We start from the raw sequence: 22215 nt of genomic DNA, 5'->3' as shown, positions 1-22215 counted from the left end.
TATGCAGAAATGGAATTCAGTGATGCTTTAGCTTAAGAAGAAATTCCAGTACAGATCTTAGATTGGAAGGAACATGAATTGAGCAATAAGAAAATACCACTAGCAAAAGTCCTGTGAAGGAATCACGTAGTGGAAGAAGCTTCTTAGGAGCTTGAAGAGAAAATCAGACGGAAATACCCACACCTGTTTAGTAGGTTACAATAGTGATTTGTAAAGTTCAAATAATGATAGTTTTTTTTTGTTTAATACAAAGTAATGAATGTATAATTGTAATTTAAAATATAGGATAGGTAGTGTTTTGGTTTTGGGAGAATTTTCTTTTATGAGTATATTTGTAATCTACTAGGACCCTAAATGTAACCACGGTATTCCTCCACCACAAGTGAGGGTTAGTAATAAAATAAGTAGCCATTTTTCTTTTAGGGTGGTGTACAATATAGATAGTAAATTTAGGGGACGAAATTTTTATAAGGTGGGAAGAATGTAGAGACCTAAAGAATCATAGTAATTAATAATAAAAGAAATGAGAGAAAAGAAATTTTTATTAAGAATGCAACAAGGCCTTGTCGATGAGTGTAGAAATGCTTCTCAACGAGCAGACTCATGGACTCGTCATTAGGGGCATGCCTCTCGTCAACAAGAACTTACCGAGAGGCCTTTTCTAGGGTCTAAAACTCGTCAATGAGGAGATGGTGTTTGTTAACAAGATCCCTTTATTGCATTGTCAACGAGGCGACATGTCTCATCAATGAGTCCACGTGGACAAGATTTCTATATAAAGCTGAAAAATCATTTTCTACGAGAATTTCAATCGAAAATATTCCCCCCCTCTCTCTCTCTCTATGAATTATCTCACTTCTCTCCAAGTTTTTTACTCTGTATCTCCTTGGTTTGACAATCAGAAGCCACCATGGTGATCCTGGGGAGATTCTCTACAACATAACCAAAGTGAAATGTTGATTTGAGAAGTTTGGGAACCATCTCAAAACCAGGGTAAGTGGATTATTTGAGTATTTCCAGTATTACTAAATTCATTTGAGCCTAGATTTCGTATTATATGAAAGTATACTAGAGTTTTGTGAAATAAAATTAGGGTATTATATTTTCAGGAACAGGTTGTTTTAGGAACCTTATAGGAGTGGGTTGAGGACCCCAATGGATATCTTTTAAGAAGCTCGGGTAAATAAAATCAGGGTTTTATTTATTGAGTTGTCACTTTTCTACCCTTATATTGTTCCAGATGAAGCTAAGAAGGCCAAGATGTTCGAGAGGAATTTGAAACGGGACATTTATGGATAGGTGGCAGTACTGAAGATACAAGATTTCTCAAAACTAGTTGATAAGGCCATAATAGCAGAGGAGGTGGTACTGAGAGAGACTAAAATACAGAGCTAGAAAACGAAGGTTGTACCTTCGAGTTTTTTAGCGGGTTCCAACTGAGGCCCTTGGAGAGAAGGTAGATCCGATGGGGGTCAGAGACAGACGACAGAGCACAGTGGATTTTAGGGTGGTCAGTCTTATCCCACCTACCCCAAATGTGGACAGAGACATCCAGGTGAGTGCCAACTAGGGGAGAATGTCTGCTATCATTGTGAGACCCAGCCATATGGCTCGATCATGTCAGGGACTGCCAATTTATGTACCAGCTCCTATAACGAACTGGGGTGGTCATCAAGTGCCCCGTGGAGGCCAGAAGAGGAATATAGTGCCAGCGAGGGTCTATGCATTGATGTTGGGAGATGCAAATATTGCCGGAGACGTTGTCATAGGTACATTTATTGTATTATCATACAAAATTACTATTTTGTTTAGCACAGATGCCACCCATTCCTTTATATCAATAACGTATGTTAAAGTTACTGGGGTAGAGGCACAGTTATTAGATGTTGAATTGTCTGTAGTCCTACCAAAGGGATCTTTGGTGAGGTGTAGGAAGGCACTTCGGAACTTTCCAGTAAGAAATCAGTAGAAAGTACTACCAGTTGATCTCGTGGTACTAGATATGCAGAGGTTTGATGTAATATTAGGTATGGATTGGCTGGCAGCTAATCATGCCAGCATAGATTGCCATAAAAAAGAAGTGATTTTCAAACCCCTGGGTGAGCAAGAATACAAATTTTTGGGTTCACGTGTGTGTGCCTCACCACAGCTAGTGTCAGCTATTCAGTTGAGGAGACTGCTACAAAGTGGTTGCCAAGGGTATGTTGCCTACATAAAGGAATTGCCAAAAGAAGAACTAAAATTGGCTGATATTTCAGTAGTTAGAGAATTTCCAAATGTTTTTCTAGAAGAATTGCTTGGCTTACCACTAGACCGTGAGATTGAATTTGTCGTAGATCTACTATCGGAGTTGGCACCAGTATCTAAAACACCATATTGTATAGCTTTAGTTGAATTGAAGGAATTGAAATATTAGTTGCAGGAGCTGCTGGATAAAGGATTCATCAGGCCAAGTGTGTCGTCGTGGGGGGTCCTAGTCCTATTCGTGAAAAAGAAAGATGGGACCATGAGGTTGTGCATAGATTCTAGGGAGATAAACAAATTGACAGTGAAGAATAGATATCCTCTTCCCAAGATTGGCGACTTATTTGATCAGCTCTAGGGGACCCAGGCCTACTCTAAAATTGACCTACGGTCGAGTTACCATCAGGTGAAAGTTAGAGTAGAGGATGTTTCAAAAACAGCATTTCGAACCAGATATGGGCATTACAAATTTTTGATGATGCTATTTGGGTTGGCTAATGCACCAGCAGTATTTATGAATTTAACGAATCGAGTGTTCCATCATTACCTAGACCAGTTTGTTGTGGTTTTTATTGATGAAATATCAGCCTACTTGAGAAGTTTTGGGGAGAACGAGCATCATCTGAGGATGGTGTTGCAAATATTAAGAGAAAGAAAGCTGTACGAAAAATTCAAGAAATGTAAATTCGGGTTAAGGCAAGTTACTTTCCTCGGGCATATGATCTCTGAGGATGATATATCGGTTGGCCCGAGTAAGATAGAGATAGTGGTAAGTTGGGTAAGGCCAGGAAATGTCCACGAGGTCAGGAGTTTTTCGGGTTTGGTTGGCTACTACCAATGCTTTGTAGATGATTTCTCTAGATTATCGGGTCCACTAACACAACTCATGAGGAAAAATGTGAAGTTTGATTGGACCGATCATTGTGAGCAGAGCTAGCAGGGGTTAAGGCGGTGATTGGTTTCAGCACTAGTACTGGCTATCCCATCAGAGGAGGATGCATTTGTGATATGCAGTGATGCATCTTTGAAGGGTCTTGGATGTGTGTTAATGCAGCATGGAAGAGTTATTACCTATGCATCTAGATAGCTTAAAGAATATAGAAGAACTATCCTATGCATGATTTAAAATTAGTTGCAGTTGTTTATGCAGTTACAACCACTTTTCATCCCTAAGTGGAAGTGGGACCACATATCCATGGACTTCATCATTGGGCTACCACCAGCACTGCATGGTCAGAATGCCATCTAGGTAGTTGTTGATCGGCTAACGAAGACAGCTCATTTCCTACCTATTAGAGTTAGCTACCCTATGAACAAATTGGCAGAGATTTGCATTCAGGAGATTGTTCGACCCCATGGAGTGCTAGTGTCTATAGTCTCGGACCGTGATCCACGCTTTACATCATGGTTTTGGAAGAGCTTGTAGGAGGCTTTAGGGTCTTAATTAGCATCTAGCACAACTTTTCATCCTCAGACAGATGGTCAAACAGAGAGAATGATTTAGGTACTTGAGAATATGCTGCGAGCATGTGCATTGTACTTTGGGGGTAGTTGGACCCAGTATTTGCTGCTAGTTGAATTTGCTTACAATAACAATTATCAGACTAGCATCGACATGACACCTTACGAGGCACTTTATAGTAGGAGGTGTAGTTCTCCTTTATAGTAGGATGAGTTAGAAGAGAGGCAAGTTTTGGGGCTGAAATGGTGCAGCAGGCCTACGATAAAGTTTGACTTATTCGAGATAGGATCAGCACAGCTTAGAGTTAGTAGAAAAGCTATGTAGATACTCTCTGCTAGGAATTAGAATTTAAAGTGGGTGATCATGTGTTTTTGAAAATAGCACCATTGAAGGGAGTCATGAGGTTTAGGAAGAAGGGTAAGTTGAGCCCTAGGTTTATTGGCTCTTTTGAGATACTTGAGAAGGTTGAGTTAGTTGCCTATCGGCTAACTTTACCACCAGCTTTGTGCAGAATACGTGATGTATTTTATGTTTCTATCTAAAGAAAATACATCTCAGATCCTTCCCATGTCATCAGTTATGCAAAATTGGAATTCAGTGATGCTTTAGCTTATGAAGAAATTCTAGTACTGATCTTAGATAGGAACGAACATGAATTGTGCAATAATAAAATACCACTAGTAAAAATATAATGGAGGAATCACGTAGTGGAAGAAGCTTCTTAAGAGCTTGAGGAGGAAATCAAATGGAAATACACACACATGTTTAGTAAGGTACAGTAGTGATTTGTAAAGTTCAAATAATGACAGTTTTATTTTGTTTACTACAAAGTAATGAATGTGTAATTGTAATTTAGAATATAGGATAGGTAGTGTTTTGGTTTTGGGAGAATTTTCTTTTATACGTATATTTGTAATCTCCTAGGACCCTAAATGTAACCATGGTATTCCTCCGCCACAAGTGAGGGTTAGTAATAAAATAAGTAGTCTTTTTTCTTTTAGGGTGGTGTACAATACAAATAGTAAATTTAGGGGACAAAATTTTTATCAGGAGGGAAGGATGTAGAGACCCGAAGAATTATTGTAATTAATAATAAAAGAAAGGAGATAAAAGGAATTTTTATTAAGGGTGCAGCAGGTCCTCGTCGATGAGCAGACTCTTGGACTCGTCGATGGGGGCGTGTGTCTCGTTGATGAGAACTTACCGAGAGGCTTGTTCTAGGGTCTGAAACTCGTCGATGAGGAGATGGTATTCGTCAATGAGATCCCTTCATTTCCATGTCGACGGGGCGACATGTCTCGTAAATGAGTCCACGTGGACAAGCTTTCTATATAAAGCCAAAAAATCATTTTCTACGAGAATTTCAGCCGCAAATCTTCTCTCTCTCTCTCTCTCTCTCTCTCTCTCTCTCTCTCTCTCTTTATGAATTCTCTCACTTCTCTCCAAGTTTTTGACTTCGTCTCTCGCCTGTTCGACGATCAGAAGCCACCATGGTGATCCTCGGGAGATTCTCTACAACATGAACAGAGCAAAATATTGATTTGAGAAATTTGGGAACTATCCCAAAACCAGGATAAGTGGATTATTTGAGTATTTCTAGTATTGCCAAGTTCATTTGGGCCTAGATTTTGTATTATATGAAAGTATGCTGGACTTTTGTGAAACAAAATCAAGGTATTATATTTTCAAAAATAGGGTGTTTTGGGGACCCTACAGGAGTGGGTTGAGGACCCCAGTGGATATCTTTTCAGAAGCTCAGGTAAATGATGAATAGTTTATAATTTCGAAGATGGAAAAATGAAGAAAAATTCTAGGTATTTAGTTGATTGAAAAACCCTAAAAATATTATATATATATATATATATATATATATAATATTTTTAGGGTTATGGAATTATAAATGCCAGAGGGGTAATTTAGAACATTAGTAGGTGAGCTTAATTACAAGGTAAGGGAAATATGCTATGCTACGAAATTCAGAGAAATATTATTAGCAAGTTAGAGTATTTGTTTATTAAGGTACAATGTATAAATTATACAATTTTACAGATTTCAGAACATGAATTGTATTAATTTTGTGGTCTGAGTAGATATTTGTTTGATACATAATTTATATAGTTTTTCAGAATATCATGATTTACAGTGTATCTATAGACATATATATTTTATAGACAAATATTTACCAGACAAATATATTTTACAAATATTGTACAGACAAGTATTTTACCATATTTATAGAATGTTATACTTTCCAAAACCATAACACTCAAACATTACAAATTATTCAATCAAATATGACAGTCAGTTGTTACAATCAGATATTATAGTTATTTTAGTCAAATATTATAATATTTTCACGTCAGATTTATAGTGTTACGGCCATTTTAGAATCATGATGAAAACAGTAGGATATTTATAGAAATAGTATATACAGTATCAGACCCTGATGAATCATGTTTTGATAGATTAGTAAAGCACGGTACCATTGCTATTTTCATATCAAAGTGCAACAACATATCTCAGATAGTATGTGGATTATGTCGACCATGTCTATAGAGAGATTGCAGTCTCCCTAATATTTTGGGTTCAGGAGGCCGATTTGACGAGGTAGTTACCAATTCTGGGCCTAGGTGAGGTTGTAGTTTGGCCTGACTGAGGATTGGTAGAGTACAGTGGACTTACTTGGTAGGCCAACCAGGATTAAGTCCCGCCTACGGGCCGCACGACCCTGTCATGAGGGGTTACATCATGACGTACAGTTTTCCAAAGTAAACATCTTAGTTATGTATGCATATACAAAATTACAGAATATCACTAGATATAGTATGATACTAGAAGTATGAAGAGTAGAAAACTCATATATTACAATTATATTTTAAACTATCATAGATGCAAATTTTATTGTATAATGATTTACGAGCTTTTACATTTTCAGATATTATCAGTATAGTATATACAAAACTCAGTCGCCACACACTAGTAATAGCATATTTCCTCTTACTGAGCGTTGTCTCATACCAATGATTTAACACTTTTCAGGTGATCCAGCTAGGCAAGCAGATCACGCTCGCAGATAGAGAGATCTTTTGTACTACCCTGTTTATAGGGTAAGTGTATTAAGGGGCATTGTATTTTGAGTAGATGATACTGAGGTGATGTGTAAATATGTATGTATGGTTTGGAAACACTGAATTATGGTATTGTAAATATGGGCGTATGACTTTATGTGTTTCGTTGCATAGGTGTGTCAATTTGTATGCAGGGATAACTCGGTGCCCATCTGGTGCTTGACATGTTATAGCAGGTATTATAGGGGTATGAGAGTAATTTTATAAAAAAAAAAAATGGTGTAATTTTTGGATCGTTACAATACCGTAGTTAACACAATATTGAGTGCAACCACACATCTCAGATAGAGTGTAAATGGAACAGTCGATTGAGCCTAGAAGAGAGACACAAGCTCCCTGGCAGTTAAGTCTAGGTTGAGGAGGTCAATTGTACTACAGAGGTTATAGTTTGACTTAGTTTGGTCAGCCAGCCAGAGTTAAGTCCTACCCACGGGCCGCACAACCCAAACATGCGAGGTTAATTCATGCATACAGTTATCCATCCAAGGAAGCTTTAACAGTTATATCGATAAATGTATATAGTTTTAAAGAGAATAGCAACTATCTATTACAGTTATAAGTATGTTCAAATAGAAAGTTTATTTTAAAAGGCATAAGTGTGAGTTATCATTTGTTTTACATTTAAATGTTATCACAGTTACAGTTAAATTAATAATTATGTTATTCAAGAAAAACTCATTTGCCACACACTAGATGTAGTTTATTCCGTCTTACTGAGAGGTGTCTCACCCCAACGTTCCAAAAATTTGAGGTGATCCAGATAAGCGTGCGGTGCGTGCTTCGAGATAGAGGGGACTTTTGTATTGCCCTAACTGTAGGGTAAGTTTTTGGGTAAGGAGTTGTGTTTTTGGATATGCTTTAGGGAATTTCGTTTATTTTGAGAGATGTATATGTGTGTTTTGGGAAATATTGAAACTCTGGTATTGCAAATAAGGTTAAAGTGTTTTTATTTTTCTACTGCATAGATTGTATGTTTTATAATAGGTATTCTCGGTACCACTTTGGGTCCGAGATGTTATAGTGAATAGTATTATGGGTATCAGAGTAATAGTAATTATTAAGTATATTAAAAAAAATATGGTAATAATTTTGGGGTCGTTACAGTTGATCTCTGAAATTCTTTCAAACTTTAATGAGTGTTGCCCCATGTTTGATTGTTGGATTCTAAGAATGAAGATTCCAAAAAAATTTTGAGTATTTTCATGATGAAGACATTGTACTCACGTTACATTGGTGAATTGGCTTGCTTGTTTAAAGAAATTCCTCGTCTATGGAAGTGTCTCCATTGGGCTTACTATGGGTCAACCCTCAATACACCCAACAATCGCAACAACAAAAAGGACATAGTGCTTCCTATACTTATGTATAAGGACAATCAAAATGGACAACCATACGACAAAGTAAGTTATTTTTTATGGCATCTTAATATTGAAAGGCAAGTCTTAGTAGTTTAGCAGCATTAAAACAAGAAAGTCTACTATGTTCATCTTATTTCATGTTACATGTCTGTACTCTATTCTTTTCATATGTTTGGAAAGAACTTGGGTTTGGATACGATGTAAATTATATAGAAATTTATCCAAATCCACTCAAATCTATGCTTCCAAACACAGTCTTTGTATTTTAATAAATTATTTAATATTTTATTATTTTTATTAGTTACTTCATGTTTAAGGAAAGACTAAAAAAGTAGCATACCAACTGAATCTTGAAAGCAATTATTCATTTGGTATGAATTATTAATATCTAGATAACATGGGATGTCATTGAAAATCAATTTGTATTTGCTATAAACATTAGCATTCTGAATGAAGTCATAATGTCTCTCTCCCTTTTTTTTTTTTCAGCGTATAGTGGAGCCTAGCATTCTTAATGTTCATATAATAACCTCACCAACTATAAAATTTTCAAAGAATGTGAACTCATGAAACATTGTCTATAAATGCTAACATTTTAAAAAGGTAAAAGAGACTTATCTCTCTTCAAATTTGGTAAAAAGAAAAAAATATGACTTGAGATTTCAAAAATACCATAAACCTTTCTTGAGGTTTTAAAAATACCAAATATCTCCCCTAAGGTTTGCCAAAAAGACAAAAACTTTCCCTAAATATATATATATATATATATATATATATATATATGTATTTACAAAATATAAGGAGATATTTGTGTCTTAGACAAAGTTTAGAAAAGGTCCTTAAAATTCTTGAAATTTTAAGAGAGATTTTTGAAATTTTAAAAATTCAGAGAAGTCTTTTTTTTTTTTTTTTTAATTACGCACCGAGTTTCCACATGTCTGCTTTACGGTCCACGTGACTAATCTTGCACCCCTTGAAGCTGACCCCACAACTCCAAAGGGAGGTAAATTTCATGAATCCAGGGGTATTAGTGACGAATTGGGTGGCCCATCACTAATAATAGGGTATTGGTGACGGTTTTGAAACTGTCACTAATAGTGTTTTTATATAAAAAATATAAAAAAAATTTAGTTAAGGGTATTAGTGACGGATTGGGAGACCCGTCACAAATAATAGGGTATTATTGACGGTTTTGAAACTGTCACTAATAGTGTTTTTATTTAAAAAATGTAAAAAAAAAAATTAGTTAAGGGTATTAGTGACGGATTGGGAGACGTGTCACTAATAATAGGGTATTAGTGACGGTTCTGAAACCGTCACTGATACTTAAAATCTAAAATCCCTTCCTAATTAACTCACATCTGTGCCCATCCCTCCTCAAAATCTGAAATCCCCAAATTTCCTTCTCCCTCCTGCAGCCTCCTTCCTTCTTCCTACGCCTCCCTCCTCACTCCTTCCTCTCTCCCCTCGCTCCTCAAGTCGTCGCCCACAACGTCTCCACCTATCGCCGCCGCCCACACCGTCTCCACCCATCGCCATCGCCCATAACATCTCCATATGTCTCCTCCACACTTGCTTCTTTTTGGGTGTTTCCTTCCTGCTTCAATTCTCCTAACTGCATTTTTTTGACCTTTTCCCCTGCATCATCATTCTCCTACCTTCCTTACATCCTGCATTTGCCTCCATATTCACTCACAGATTCTAAACTCTTGCTATCTTTCTGTCTCTAAACATCAGAATTCACTTTCCATTTTGCAGGATTATTACAATATGACTGTAAAAGTGATATATAGTGAAGATATGAGAAGAAGTTGAAAACATGGAAGCAGGTGGATGGAGAGGGGAGAAGAAAAGGGTGGTGGTAATAGGAGGAGGTGTAGGTGGATCCTTTGTTGCCAAATCCCTCCAATTCCATGTCAATGTCACTCTTATTGACCCGTGAGCTCCCTTCTCTTTCATTTCTCTTTACTTTCTTCTCTTTTGTGACAGTCATGTATGAAAGAATCGAAAGAGCTATGCTGAAGTGATTTGATTCTTCCAATATTGCAGATGGAGGTCTCTAACTATCTGATCTTCCTTTTCAATAATCATGTCTTACAGATCATCGGCTTTTTTTTGCTGCTCAAAAGTCCATCTTTGTCTATTATCTAATATCTATTTGTTTGATGCCCTTCAAGTGAAAATGAATGCACAAAAGCTTATCTAACCCGTAGAAAATTGAACTCGCTATTTTTTTTTTTATATAAAACATTATACAAAAACTTATTGTACCTGTTTTTGGGGACCAATATTGTGTCATTATACAAAACAATATATGAACTAATGTCGTCAAGCAATGAGATTGAAACACATTCATTTAGACAACTCCTTTCTTCCCTTAATCACCGTGCTACATATGTTTTGCGCGATGTCTCTGTGGAATCCAACATTCACTTGATTTTAGTGTCATAAGATAGCTATTTTTATGCCTACTATAATTTGCACTATTATAAAGTAGCTAGCTGCATGATTAGCTGGGTGAAATGTTAGTGTTAACCAAGTGACCAACTTCATGACCAAGTTGATGAGGTCCAGGTTTGACAATGATGCTTACAAAACGGTTCTAATTAGTAAATGCAATTCAGTATGTATTTTGGTTTGTATAATTGATATTTGATGCTCCTATGTTTTCATATTGATTGATTATTCAAGTCAGTGGAGAAGTTCAAATTTATTGACACAAAACACTTGTAAGTGATGTATTTACCTCTTGTTAAATTCCGCTGAACTTACTAATATACTTTAGTTTCAGGTTATTACTGTTTTGTTTAGGTGGGTGAACTTGAAGGTCATTAAAAGGCTTGTTGAAACTGATCCATTATGGATGGAGAATTTTTTTTTTTGTTTCAAAGGTACTCCTGCTTACATCATTTAGAGGCATATTGGTTTGAAGAACAAGGATTAACAATGATACTGTTGTTGCCAGGAATATAATAGTAGATTTCTTTTGCAAGAAACAATAGCTAGTTCATCTGTAAGGGTATTAATCATATATATGATATGTCACATCAATTCTTTATTTTCTATAAATTATCTTGGTTCATTTATTATTTTCATCATTGTTTGATCTAGTTTTTTGATCGTGCTATTGGTATTAAAATTCCCCAATCTCAATTTCTTCCATTTGAGTCAACTTCAGATTTGCTTCTTATTCAGGTTACACCAAAGTTTGTCTTTAACTATCTTTTGAGCATCTCATGCTTATATGTTATTTGATGCTTTATTTATCTATGATATTGGTATCTGTAGCCAGATATGTACACCATAAACGAGGGAGTTTTAGTTAGAAATAAAGCTAGAAAAAATTCTGTGAATCCTTGCATTGAGTTGGGACCTGAATTTGAAAAGGTAAAAATTTGTTTGGTTTGTTTACACAATTGTTGGTTTTAGTATTTATATACTTATAAATGTTTATTTCGATCTTTTTTTTTTTAAGGTTAGTGACTTTCTAAGTTGATTCAAGTCAGTTCCTAGCATAGTTGAGTTTGATAGTTTGAGGGTAACTGGTGACGTCTGATTTGGAGCTAATACAGCTCTCAAGGTATCAAATGTGCTACTGCTGAATTACTATTACGGATTTATTAAGGTTTTTCTTGATTCATGTATGCCTGGTTTGGAACTGAAACTTTTATAAATGTTGCTGTAGACTTTGTTTGTGGTACACATGCTTAACAGATCTAACAATGTTAAATTGAATTAAGACAAAATATAATATTAAATTATATTAATTTTTATCTAAATTCAAACAAATTTAAATCCAAAACATGAAATCTTCAAACAAAAATAGCAATGCATGTAGTTTAATCTTTTATGTAATTAGATGAACCGATACTCACATCCTCATTAGCTGCCTGTAATATTAGATCGAGCTTGTCTTGTAGAGGCAAATTATAATTTAACTTCTGGACTGCATGTTTGAATTGATATATCGTGTGAACTGCATGCTGGTAGTGGACATTAGGACTGTATGTTTGATTGGAACACCACCTGCATGGTTGATGCAGTGAAGTGTATTGCCTGCTGGTAGATAATTTTATGTTGTTGGATGTCTTAATCTAAATGGCACTTGTATGATGCAAAAATATGGTGAATTGCATGCTTTTGTGACTTGCAGGTTTGGGAAATGTTCTATTTATAGACGGCATGCTGCTGAAATTTTGTTGACTTTTTTCCAAAATAATCATAGTTATATACCATATGCTCATATGGTTATAGTGTGTTGAATGTTAAAACATTTTTGAAAGAATGAGTGAACTTCAAATGAACTTTGAACTTCATCTCTAAATTTACTTTTGCATATGCTAAGTGAAAATTCTATCAATCATGGACTCATTTGCATTATTTAATTATTATAGTTGTTTTAGAGTCCTTTGGAAGCCATGTAAACCATAAAGATCACATTCTATTTTTTCATAGAACTATATTCTAATATATATTGTTTATGGGATGCATGAACACGTTACATTATTTAATGCTTATTCTATGAAGCTCTTGTGGACTCATAAAATTCATTATTGGTTGGATTATCGGGAACTATTTATTGTAAACACCTAGGTTTGAAGCATATCTCTATGAAAAATGTCATATTTACAGAAGAAATGCAGCCAAAAGTTTTTCAAAAAGCATATACTAATTTTTTTAACTTTCTTAATTTGTAGGGTTTGCAACTGTTACAATGTCTGCACGATGTCAAGCACTTCGGATGCAGTTTTTGACTTTTTTTTGTTATCTGAACAGATGAAAATTCTGTATTTGAAATTGAATTTGTATAATGGATTTGTATTTAAATTTGAATTTGTATAATATATTTGTATTTGAATATGAATTTGAATAATATATTTGTATTTGTATTTAAATTTGAATTAGAATTTTTAATAATTTATGAATTTTTTAGCAATTATGGTTTAATCTTATGTATAAGAAAATGAAATTACAGATTTTTATAGGAATTAATAATTGGAAAAAATAATTCATTTAACATTATTAGTGATGATTTTAAAACCGTTACTACTAATTGTCCAATTTAAGTATTAGTGAAGGTTTCAAAACTGTCACTAATAGTATTGTAGTAACGCTTTCATTCGTCACTAAAGCCTTAATATTAGTGACGGTTTCAAAACCATCGCTAAAGCCATAGTATTAGTGAAGGTTTTCCAACCGTCACTAATACTATGGCTTTAGTGGCAGTTTTTGATCGAGCAAGTGTAGAATCTATAGTGACGGGCTTAGGTTTTTAGTGACGGTTTTAGTCTGTCACTAATACTCTATTATCAGTGATGATTTTAAAATTCATCACTAATAAGTATTAGTAATGGTAGATATAACAACTAATTCAAAACCATCGCTAATACTACGGCTTTAGTGACGATTTTTGATCGAGCCGGTGTAGAATCTATAGTGACGGGCTTAGGTTTTTGGCTATTATTAGTGATGGTTTTAAAATTCATCACTAATAAGTGTTAGTAATGGCAGATATAGAGACTAATTCAAAATCGTCTCTAATAACCTTATTTTTTGTAGTGTGGGTGGAGGGGTTTGTAGGCAAGGGGGTGAGGGTGAGGGTGGCGATGAGGAGGCCAAGTTAAGAAGAAGGAGAGACGAGAGGCTAGGGTTTGGTGTGGTTAATGAAGTAGGTAAAGTGTAGCAAGGATGTATATCAAGAATGGGAAGGGGAAGGACTGGAGGAGATGTTGGAGTTGGAGATATGAGATGATAGAGGAAAACATTCTCTTCAAAAGTGACATCACAGGAGAGGAAATTTTTTCTTTTTTCAAGATCATAGACATGATAAGCCTTATGATGAGCAGGATAACCTAAGAAAACACATCGAAGGGCAAGGGAAGAGAACTTATTGCGGTGTTGACTGATTACGCACTAAAACTACGTAATTAGGTATCTTAATCCGGGCATTAGGGCTTTCATTTTTAATTAAAAGCCTAATTACTCTCAATATTTTAAAAAAGTGTCTTATTTATAAGTTATGAGTTTTATTGAACAATTTATGAATTTTTGGCAATTTTTGATCGCAGGAAAATTCCCAAGAGTCAAAACCGGCACCAGTTCATAAATCATGCATAACTTTCCCATTCGAGTTTTGATCGAGACGATTCAAATTTTTGGAGAAAGACAAGAAGGTTATCTACAACTTCTATGTTTTGAGTTTCAAGAGAAACGGCCTCCGGGAGTGATAAAATGGACCATGTTCGCAAAGAACAAAAATGAGAAAAAAAAAAGGAGAAAAAAAAAATATTAAAGTGGTTAATGTGACTTGGCCATGCATGGTCGGGTTGGGTCGTGGATCCAGTGCCACGTTGTAGGGCTTCACTCCCCCATCCTTATTTATTCTTCTCCTCTCTTCTTTCATGGGTGTGCCCCCGCACCACTCTTCTCCTCCCTCTCTTCTCTCCCTTTCTCTGCCTCTCAATCTCTCTCTATTTCTCTTCCTCTCCCACTTGCCATTCTTTTTCTCTTTCTTTCATTCTCTCTCCTTTTCTACTCTCCTTGCCCTCTCAATTTCTCTCCCTCTCCCTCTATTTTTCCTAACATTCATGCTCAGTCTCTCTTCCTCTCTTTCTCTTACTCTTCCCTCTATTTCCCATCTCCAGCTACCAAAGTTCCACTATTAGCAAACCGCTGAGCACCACATCACCAACAACCGTAGCACAGCTCCAACTCCAGCTGCATCTCCAGCCACCAGTAGTCCTCTTCAACTTCTTCAGCAGCCGAGAATAGCACCACAGCAGAGCATCACCAATAGGTAGGACCGTGAGCCATCTGCACAGCAGCAGCCGGCTAGCCACTGCAGCAAGCTAAGACCACCACACCCGACACCAGCTCCTCGGCCACTACTGAAAGCACCCAAGCTCCTTTGCTCACTCTCTCTCTCTCTCTCTCTCTCTCTCTCTCTCTCTCTCTCTCCTCTCTCTCTCTCTCTCTCCCTCTCCTTTTCCTTTTTATTGTTGCAACTGAATATGTTATTTTATTTATCTATTAAAGTTTATTGAAAATTTTAGAATTTGAATAATTGTTTAAGGGATTTTATTTTTTATTGAAGTTTATTTTTTTTATTTATCTTTCTCTTAATTAAAGTTAGTATGATTTAAAGAAATTAGATTAGTTTCTTTTTATTTATCTTTCTCTTAATTTAAATTGTGATTTATTTCTTTAAAAAAAAAAAGAGAATACAATACAAAAGAAAAAAAAAGTGTTTTTTTCAAGAAATTAAATTAGTTGCTTTTTCAAGATTTAGTCTTTTTATCGAAGCTCGGTTTAAGTAGGGTCAGTTTTATCAAAGTTCGTACTTTTATGGTGTTTCATTATTGTTTAAGTGTTAGATTTTTTTTGTGTTTGCGTTTTGGTTCAAGTTCTTGATTCTTGTTAAAGATTCGGTTTTTATCGTTTGCGTATGTGTTTGAATGAGTTTTTCCAATGCATGTTTTCATTCAGTGTTTAAAGTTACTGTCTTTAGTTAACGCATGTTTTGATTCTTGCCTAATTAGATGTTGGGTTTCCGTTTTTGCCCTTTAATTCAGTGTATGATAGGTTTAAGGATTTAATTTGCATGTTCATTTAATTTGTCAAAATAAGTCTCGACCAATCTTGAAAACCCCGAATCTGAACTAAGTTTAGTAACTTTTTATTTTCGATTGGGAAAACGTAAAATTTGAGGTTAAAATGTATTCCATGAGGAAACAATATAACCCTTGGGCTGAAGGGGTACGATTAATTAAATTAGTGGTTGTGAGAATGCATTCACCCCAAAAAAAGACGGGATGATTAGCTTGAAAACGTAAGCACCGAGCCACATTAAGAAGATGTCAACGTTTATGTTCGGCAACACCATTCTATTAAGGTGTATCCACACATGTGCGCTTATGAAAAATGCCTTGATCATGGAAAAAGGTTTGAAGTTGAGTGAATTGAAATTCTATACCATTATTTGTGCGCACGTGCTTAATAGTGCAATTGAAATGATTTTTAACCATGGCGCAAAAATTCATAAGGCAAGAGAAAGTATTAGATTTCATGCGTATAAGATAGACCCATGTAACACCCGAGTAGTCATCCATGATTGTTAAAAAGTAATGTGCACTAGAAAGTAAAGTTGTAGAATAACCACCCCATATATCACAATAAATTTGATTAAAACAAAATGTGCTCTTATTTGTACGTAAAGAAAAAGGTAAATGAGTGTGCTTTGCTCTAGTGCAAACATCACAAGGCAAATGAGAAGAAGAAATATTCAAGGTTTTCAGAATACATGAAATGGAAGGGTGACCAAGACGTTTATGCCAAAGAGTAGTGTCAGAAGCACGTTGAGAATGGAAAACTTAGGCGGAGGGAGGTTTATAGTGATAAAGCCCATCACGTACTTCACAAGTTCCAAGCAGCCTCCTCGTTGATAGGTCTTGAAAGACAAAAAAGGTGGGAAAAAATATAGCAAAAAAATTGAGATCCTTGGTAAGTTTGCTGATGGATAGTAAATTAAATTTAAATGAAGGCACATGAAGAACATTAGAAAGGGAGAAAGTAGGAGAAAACCACATAGTGCTAGTATGAGTTATAGAAACGATGTCACCATTTGGAAGCTTAATAGGGCATGGCTAATTGTGAAGATGAATATTATCAAGAGAAGACAAATTAGAAGTCATATGATTGGAGGCACCTGAATCAACAATCCATTTAGTGTTAGAAAAAAAAAAAAAAGCAAAATGACAAGAGGCAAGATTACTAGCAAAATTGGCAGAGTTGGTGTTCAAGGGCGATAAAAGATCCAAGAGTTGATGGTATTGTTCGCTGGTGAGACCAAAGATAGAAATCTCATAAGAGGTTGAAGAACTTGTGACAATATTTGCAGCCATTGAAAAACCAGATGCTTCCATAACGTCAGATCAGTTCAGATGAATCAAATCGCTGAATCGGGTCAAATCTGATCTTTGCAACAACCAAAAACATAAACCTTTGATTTGATAATCTTCGAGTTTAATTAGAGAAGCCGAATGTGCCATCAGAGTGTTGAGACCACTAAGGCAAGCTGAAACCGGAGATGATCAACTGAAAAATTGTTGAAGAAGATGGGCTTTGGAGAAGAAAACACAACTAAGATGGATTCCCGGAAAGCTACGAACAGAAACTAGCCGAGACGACGAACTGGAATTGAGAGAGATGATTTCAAAGATGGGAAAGAATCGCTAGATAACTGAGGAATGATGGAGACGAGACTTCACCGGACTGAGATAATGTCGAAGATGATGATGTCGGAGAGCTGAACTGATACGGGATCATCGGAGAAGACGGTGGGAGTAGCTGGTTACAGAGGACGAAGACGACGCCGGGAACTGAGAACAGCCGAAAGAATGAGAGATGATGAACCAACGAACATCAATGATGCTGGAAATTCACTAGAGCTCTGCTGGAAGGCCGTCGGAGATGACGGTGAGCAACGGCAGGTGCGGAAGTATCTTGCCACTGGTGAAAGGCTTAGGGAGATAGCCTTGGATGAGGAGGTTCTTGTAAGGAAGTGATGAGAGACTGCTAGTTCTGCAGAAATTAGAAAAGAACCCGAGAGGACTGTCGTTGCTACTCTCTCCGGAAAAGATGGAGATAACGGGGACAACGCCGGAGAAGACGAGAGACCTAAGAGATGGCCAAAAAATTGATGGGGGTACTATTGTTGTTGAAGTTCTTGAGCGGATGACAGCGGCAGCAAGGATCTGAGAGTTTGAGCTGAGGGAGAGGAACGAGAGGCAGAGATGCAGCGTGGCATGACTGGGGTCAATAACTTGCAGAGTCAATGCAGAGGAATAACTGCAAGCCGGTCGTGAAAAAAAAAAAGCAGATAAAGCTGGTACTAAGAAAAAAAAGAAAAAAAAATAAAGAAACCCGGAGAAGGCGACGACAAGAAAGAGAGAGCGATGACAAAAGAGGGCGATGGCAAGAAAGACTAGCAACAGTGGGGGCAGCGCGACAAGGAAGAAAAGCGAGCGTTAGAGACGAGAAATCGGAGAGCTAAGATTGATGCCGGAAAACAGAGATGCAGCAACGAACTCGTGAGTAGAGAGAGTGCAGCGGCGTGATAGAAGAGAAGATGAGTGCAATAATAAACTTGTGAGTACAGAGAAGGGACAGTGCCAGTGTTACAGAGAGTGCAACGATGAAGCGGTGGTAAGGCAAGGAAGGTTAGGAAAAAAAAATTTGGTTTTGAACCTTGTGCTCTCATACCATGTTAAAATTGGAGAAAAAATAATTTCCTCCATTCATTCTTGAATATTACAGGGATATATATATACATGAGAGAATTAAAAAATGGAAAAATGTATTTTTTTTTAAGATGGAAAGTATATATTTCTCTAATAACTTATAAATCTCAACACAAAAAATTACAACAATCCAAACTCCAACTCTGTGAGAATTTGTAATATTTAGTGAAACAATAATTTTAGTCAAACATAAAATATCTCAAGGGAAAATGCAATTAACACTCCAAAAAATACCACAGAAACATTTTTCTCACAAAATAAAAAGATTAAAATGCCTACCCGTTCTTTTTTTTTTTTTAGTCTTTTTTCACTTGTAAAGTGGAAAATTAGAGAGTAAAATGATGATTTAATACATTAAAAAATAAGTGCAGACTTCCAATAAAATCTTCTTCAGGACCTCTCCATCTCAAAATAGTGCAGATTGAGCATTCACATCTTCGACAAGTTCGGTTTTGGGGAACTAAAAGTCCTTTCATATTAAATATTTCACCTCCTTGTCTCTCTTTCTTCTCCGTTTCCCCTTCCTGGTTTCTCTTTCTTAGTTTGTTCTTTAAATAATAACTCCAGCCTTCTCTTCTTTCACTACCCCAACCCCCCCCAACCCCATCTACGCCGGTTCTTACATATCAGTTTTGAAGCCCATCTTATACAGTTTAGTATGGTGGGGTTTCTGAAACTTATTCCAATTCAAAGAAATTAAACTCCTTTGATCTAAATTAGTTCATGGATTTTCTTTCTCTTCCACCTGATTAGCAGGAGCCAGCTGATTGCTTGTCCCCGCCTTCCATGGTGAACCAACCTGAAGGAGAGTCTGCCAATCGACGACATTTTCCTGATACCATTTTCAACGAAATGGCAGAGCTGCTCATGGAGGAGGACATGGCGGAAATATTCATCAATCCATTGGCTCTCTGAGTCACCGAGGAATCGTTGTACGAAGTTCGGGAGAAGCGGTATTCTCCTTCACCCGAACAGCCCACGCCTTTCTGCAGTGTTCCTACTAGCAACTCTGTTCTTCACTCCACTTCGGCATCCACCTCAAAAATGCCCATCAGTGGGAGATCTGCCGCTGCGCCTATGGACCCTCATGTAAGTTCAACACCTTCTTCTTCAAATCCTTTTATTAACCACAACGAGTCCGTATTTCTATTTCAAAGAGGGGTACAGGAAGCTAGTAAGTTCCTTCCAAACATTGATTTGGAAAAGTCTAAGTGCACGTGGCTTCCAAAGTGCAAGGGCGGCGACGCTGATGAGCCAGAGGCGAAGAATGGTCACGAGTCATTGAGAGATGATGAATCCATAATGTTTTTCAGGAGAGGGGTTGAGGAAGCTAGTAAAATCCATCCAGTTATTGATTTCGGCAACTATTACTCTGCTCTGCCGCCAGGATCCAAGGAGCCTGACGGTGGAACGGGGAAGAATAATCATGACAGGGAGGAAACAGATGCAGAAGGAGGGAGGAGTAACAAGCAACTGGCGGTTCGTGCGGAAGAGGAGGAATTGTCGGAGATGCTCGAAAAGGTTTTTCTCTTTCCCCAGGATGATAAGGAGCAGCAGGCGTGTACTGCAGCTCATGAAGTTCAGCAGAATGGACAATACAAGTTGTTGCTTCAGAATAAGCAACCATGTGGATTTAAGCTTGGGGTACTTGCGAGGAAAAGGAGAAGTATAGAAGTGGTGGATTTGAAGGTTCTTCTTTTTCTTTGTGCCCAGGCCATAATTGATACTGATTGGAAGGTAGCACATGAAATGCTGAAGGAGATTAGGCAGTACTCTCCTCCTTTTGGGGATGGAACTCAAAGGATTAGCCATCATTTTGTCAATGGTATTGAGGCAAGATTGGCGGGAGTTGGGAATCAAATTTATCGTACCTGGTATTCTAAGATACTGTCGCCCGACGCTATGTTTAAATCTTATCGGGCATTTGCTTCGGCCTGCCCATTGAGAAGGATTAGTTTATATTTTGGGAACCATAACATTTTGGATGTAACTAACGGAGCAACAATGATTCACATCATAGATTTTGGTATACAACGTGGATTCCAATGGCCCATCATTGTGCGCGATCTCTTAGCGAGAGTTGGTGGGCCTCCCAAACTTCGCATTACAGGACTTGAGATCCCTTTACCTAAATTTTGGAGTGCACAAAAAGTTGGGGAGATGGGACGTCGTATCGCAAAGTATTTTGAGCACTTTAATATTCCATTTGAGTACAATGATATAGATAAGAAATGGGATACTATTCAAATTGAAGACCTTAAGATTGACAAAGACGAGGTCATTGCTGTAAATTACCTATACCAATTTGACAATCATCTACCTGATGACACAGTAGCACCAAATAGTCCAAGGAATATTGTTCTAAACTTAATCAAGAAGATGAATCCTAATATATTCATCCATGCTATTAATAATGGGTTTTTCAATGACCCCTTCTTTTTCCGTCGATTTCAGAAAGCATTCTACCACTACTCGACATTGTTTGATATGATGGATACTATCTTTACCCGTGAAAATCCAGGAAGGATGATGTTTGAGGAAGAGTTTCTTAGGTGTGAAGTTATGAATATTATAGCTTGTGAAGGTTTAGAAAGAGTTGTAAGACCTGAAACATACAAGCATTGGCATGCCCGAAATATGAAGGCTGGGTTTAGGCCGTTTCCGCTAAATAGGGAACTCATGAAGACATTAAAAGAAAAGGTAGTATCTAGCTACCACAAGGATTTTCTGATTGAGGAAGATGGCCATTGGATGCTATTGGGATGGAAAGGCCAAATTTTACAAGCTCTCTCTTGTTGGGTTTTAAAGGAACCCTAGGGCATTTTCATATTGCATAACTATTGAACTATGAAATTGTTTCAAAGTTACTATGCCTCATGTTCCATCATTGTGCTTCGAGAATGAAGATTTGAAGCAAAATGTATGTGTAACGACCCAAAATTTCTATCCATTTTTTTTAATTTATTATTTTTCATGCTATAAAACATAATATCTGATACACTATAAATAAACATCTACACCTTCACAGCCCCAAGTAGGCGCTGTGGTAATTTGTGCAATCCCTATGTTCTACCTATGCAACGGAAAAAGATAACATCCAATACATAACCCAAAATACATAATACTAGAGTTCTACAGACCCACCTGTATATACATACGCATATATATATATATATATATATATATATATCATTTCCAAAAATCTCAAAATACTGTGGGCTATACTATCCAGCTTGAGGTTCACCCTAAAACTATGCCCACTTAGTCGCCTCCTGTACCTCTAAGCTAGCCCTGCCCGCTTCTCTAGGTTACCTGAAATATTTATACTGTTGGGGTGGGACACCTCTCTGTAAGGAGAAAACATTTTATTACCAATGTATGGTATATGAGCCTGTACATAAATTATAACCTTTAATTAAAACTATAAATAGGATATCATGTAAAAAGTATTAGTATAACAATCTACATCTATGTCATTTAAAATACTTTATTTTCTTAGTTATCGATTCAATCGTAGTTCTATCTATAATAAGTAATCTCTGTTTTTTGTGAATGTTATAATACATACATAACTCTGAAAACATCCCCTAGATAGTTGTATGTCACAATTTAATCCCTCATGACCGAGTTGTGTGGCCCGTAGGCGAGGCTACACACTGGTTGAGCCTCCAATGTCAGCCTAGCTGTATGCATCTATATATGCCTCTAGCTCGAAAGGCCTCACT

At 36.7% G+C, this 22215-nt stretch overlaps 1 protein-coding gene across 1 annotated transcript; it reads left to right on the top strand.

The window, feature by feature from the left end:
* The first annotated feature begins 19534 nt into the window (after positions 1-19534).
* Positions 19535-21307, top strand: LOC131147223 (scarecrow-like protein 14). Its single transcript, XM_058096984.1, has one exon. It carries the CDS (start codon positions 19535-19537, stop codon positions 21305-21307), a length of 1773 nt encoding a protein of 590 aa, XP_057952967.1.
* The last annotated feature ends 908 nt before the right edge of the window (positions 21308-22215 follow it).

Source organism: Malania oleifera, unplaced genomic scaffold, assembly GCF_029873635.1.
Source record: "Malania oleifera isolate guangnan ecotype guangnan unplaced genomic scaffold, ASM2987363v1 ctg584, whole genome shotgun sequence".
Lineage (NCBI taxonomy): Eukaryota > Viridiplantae > Streptophyta > Magnoliopsida > Santalales > Ximeniaceae > Malania > Malania oleifera.
Note: the sequence above shows the minus strand (reverse complement) of the source record. Positions and strands in the feature narration are given on the sequence as shown.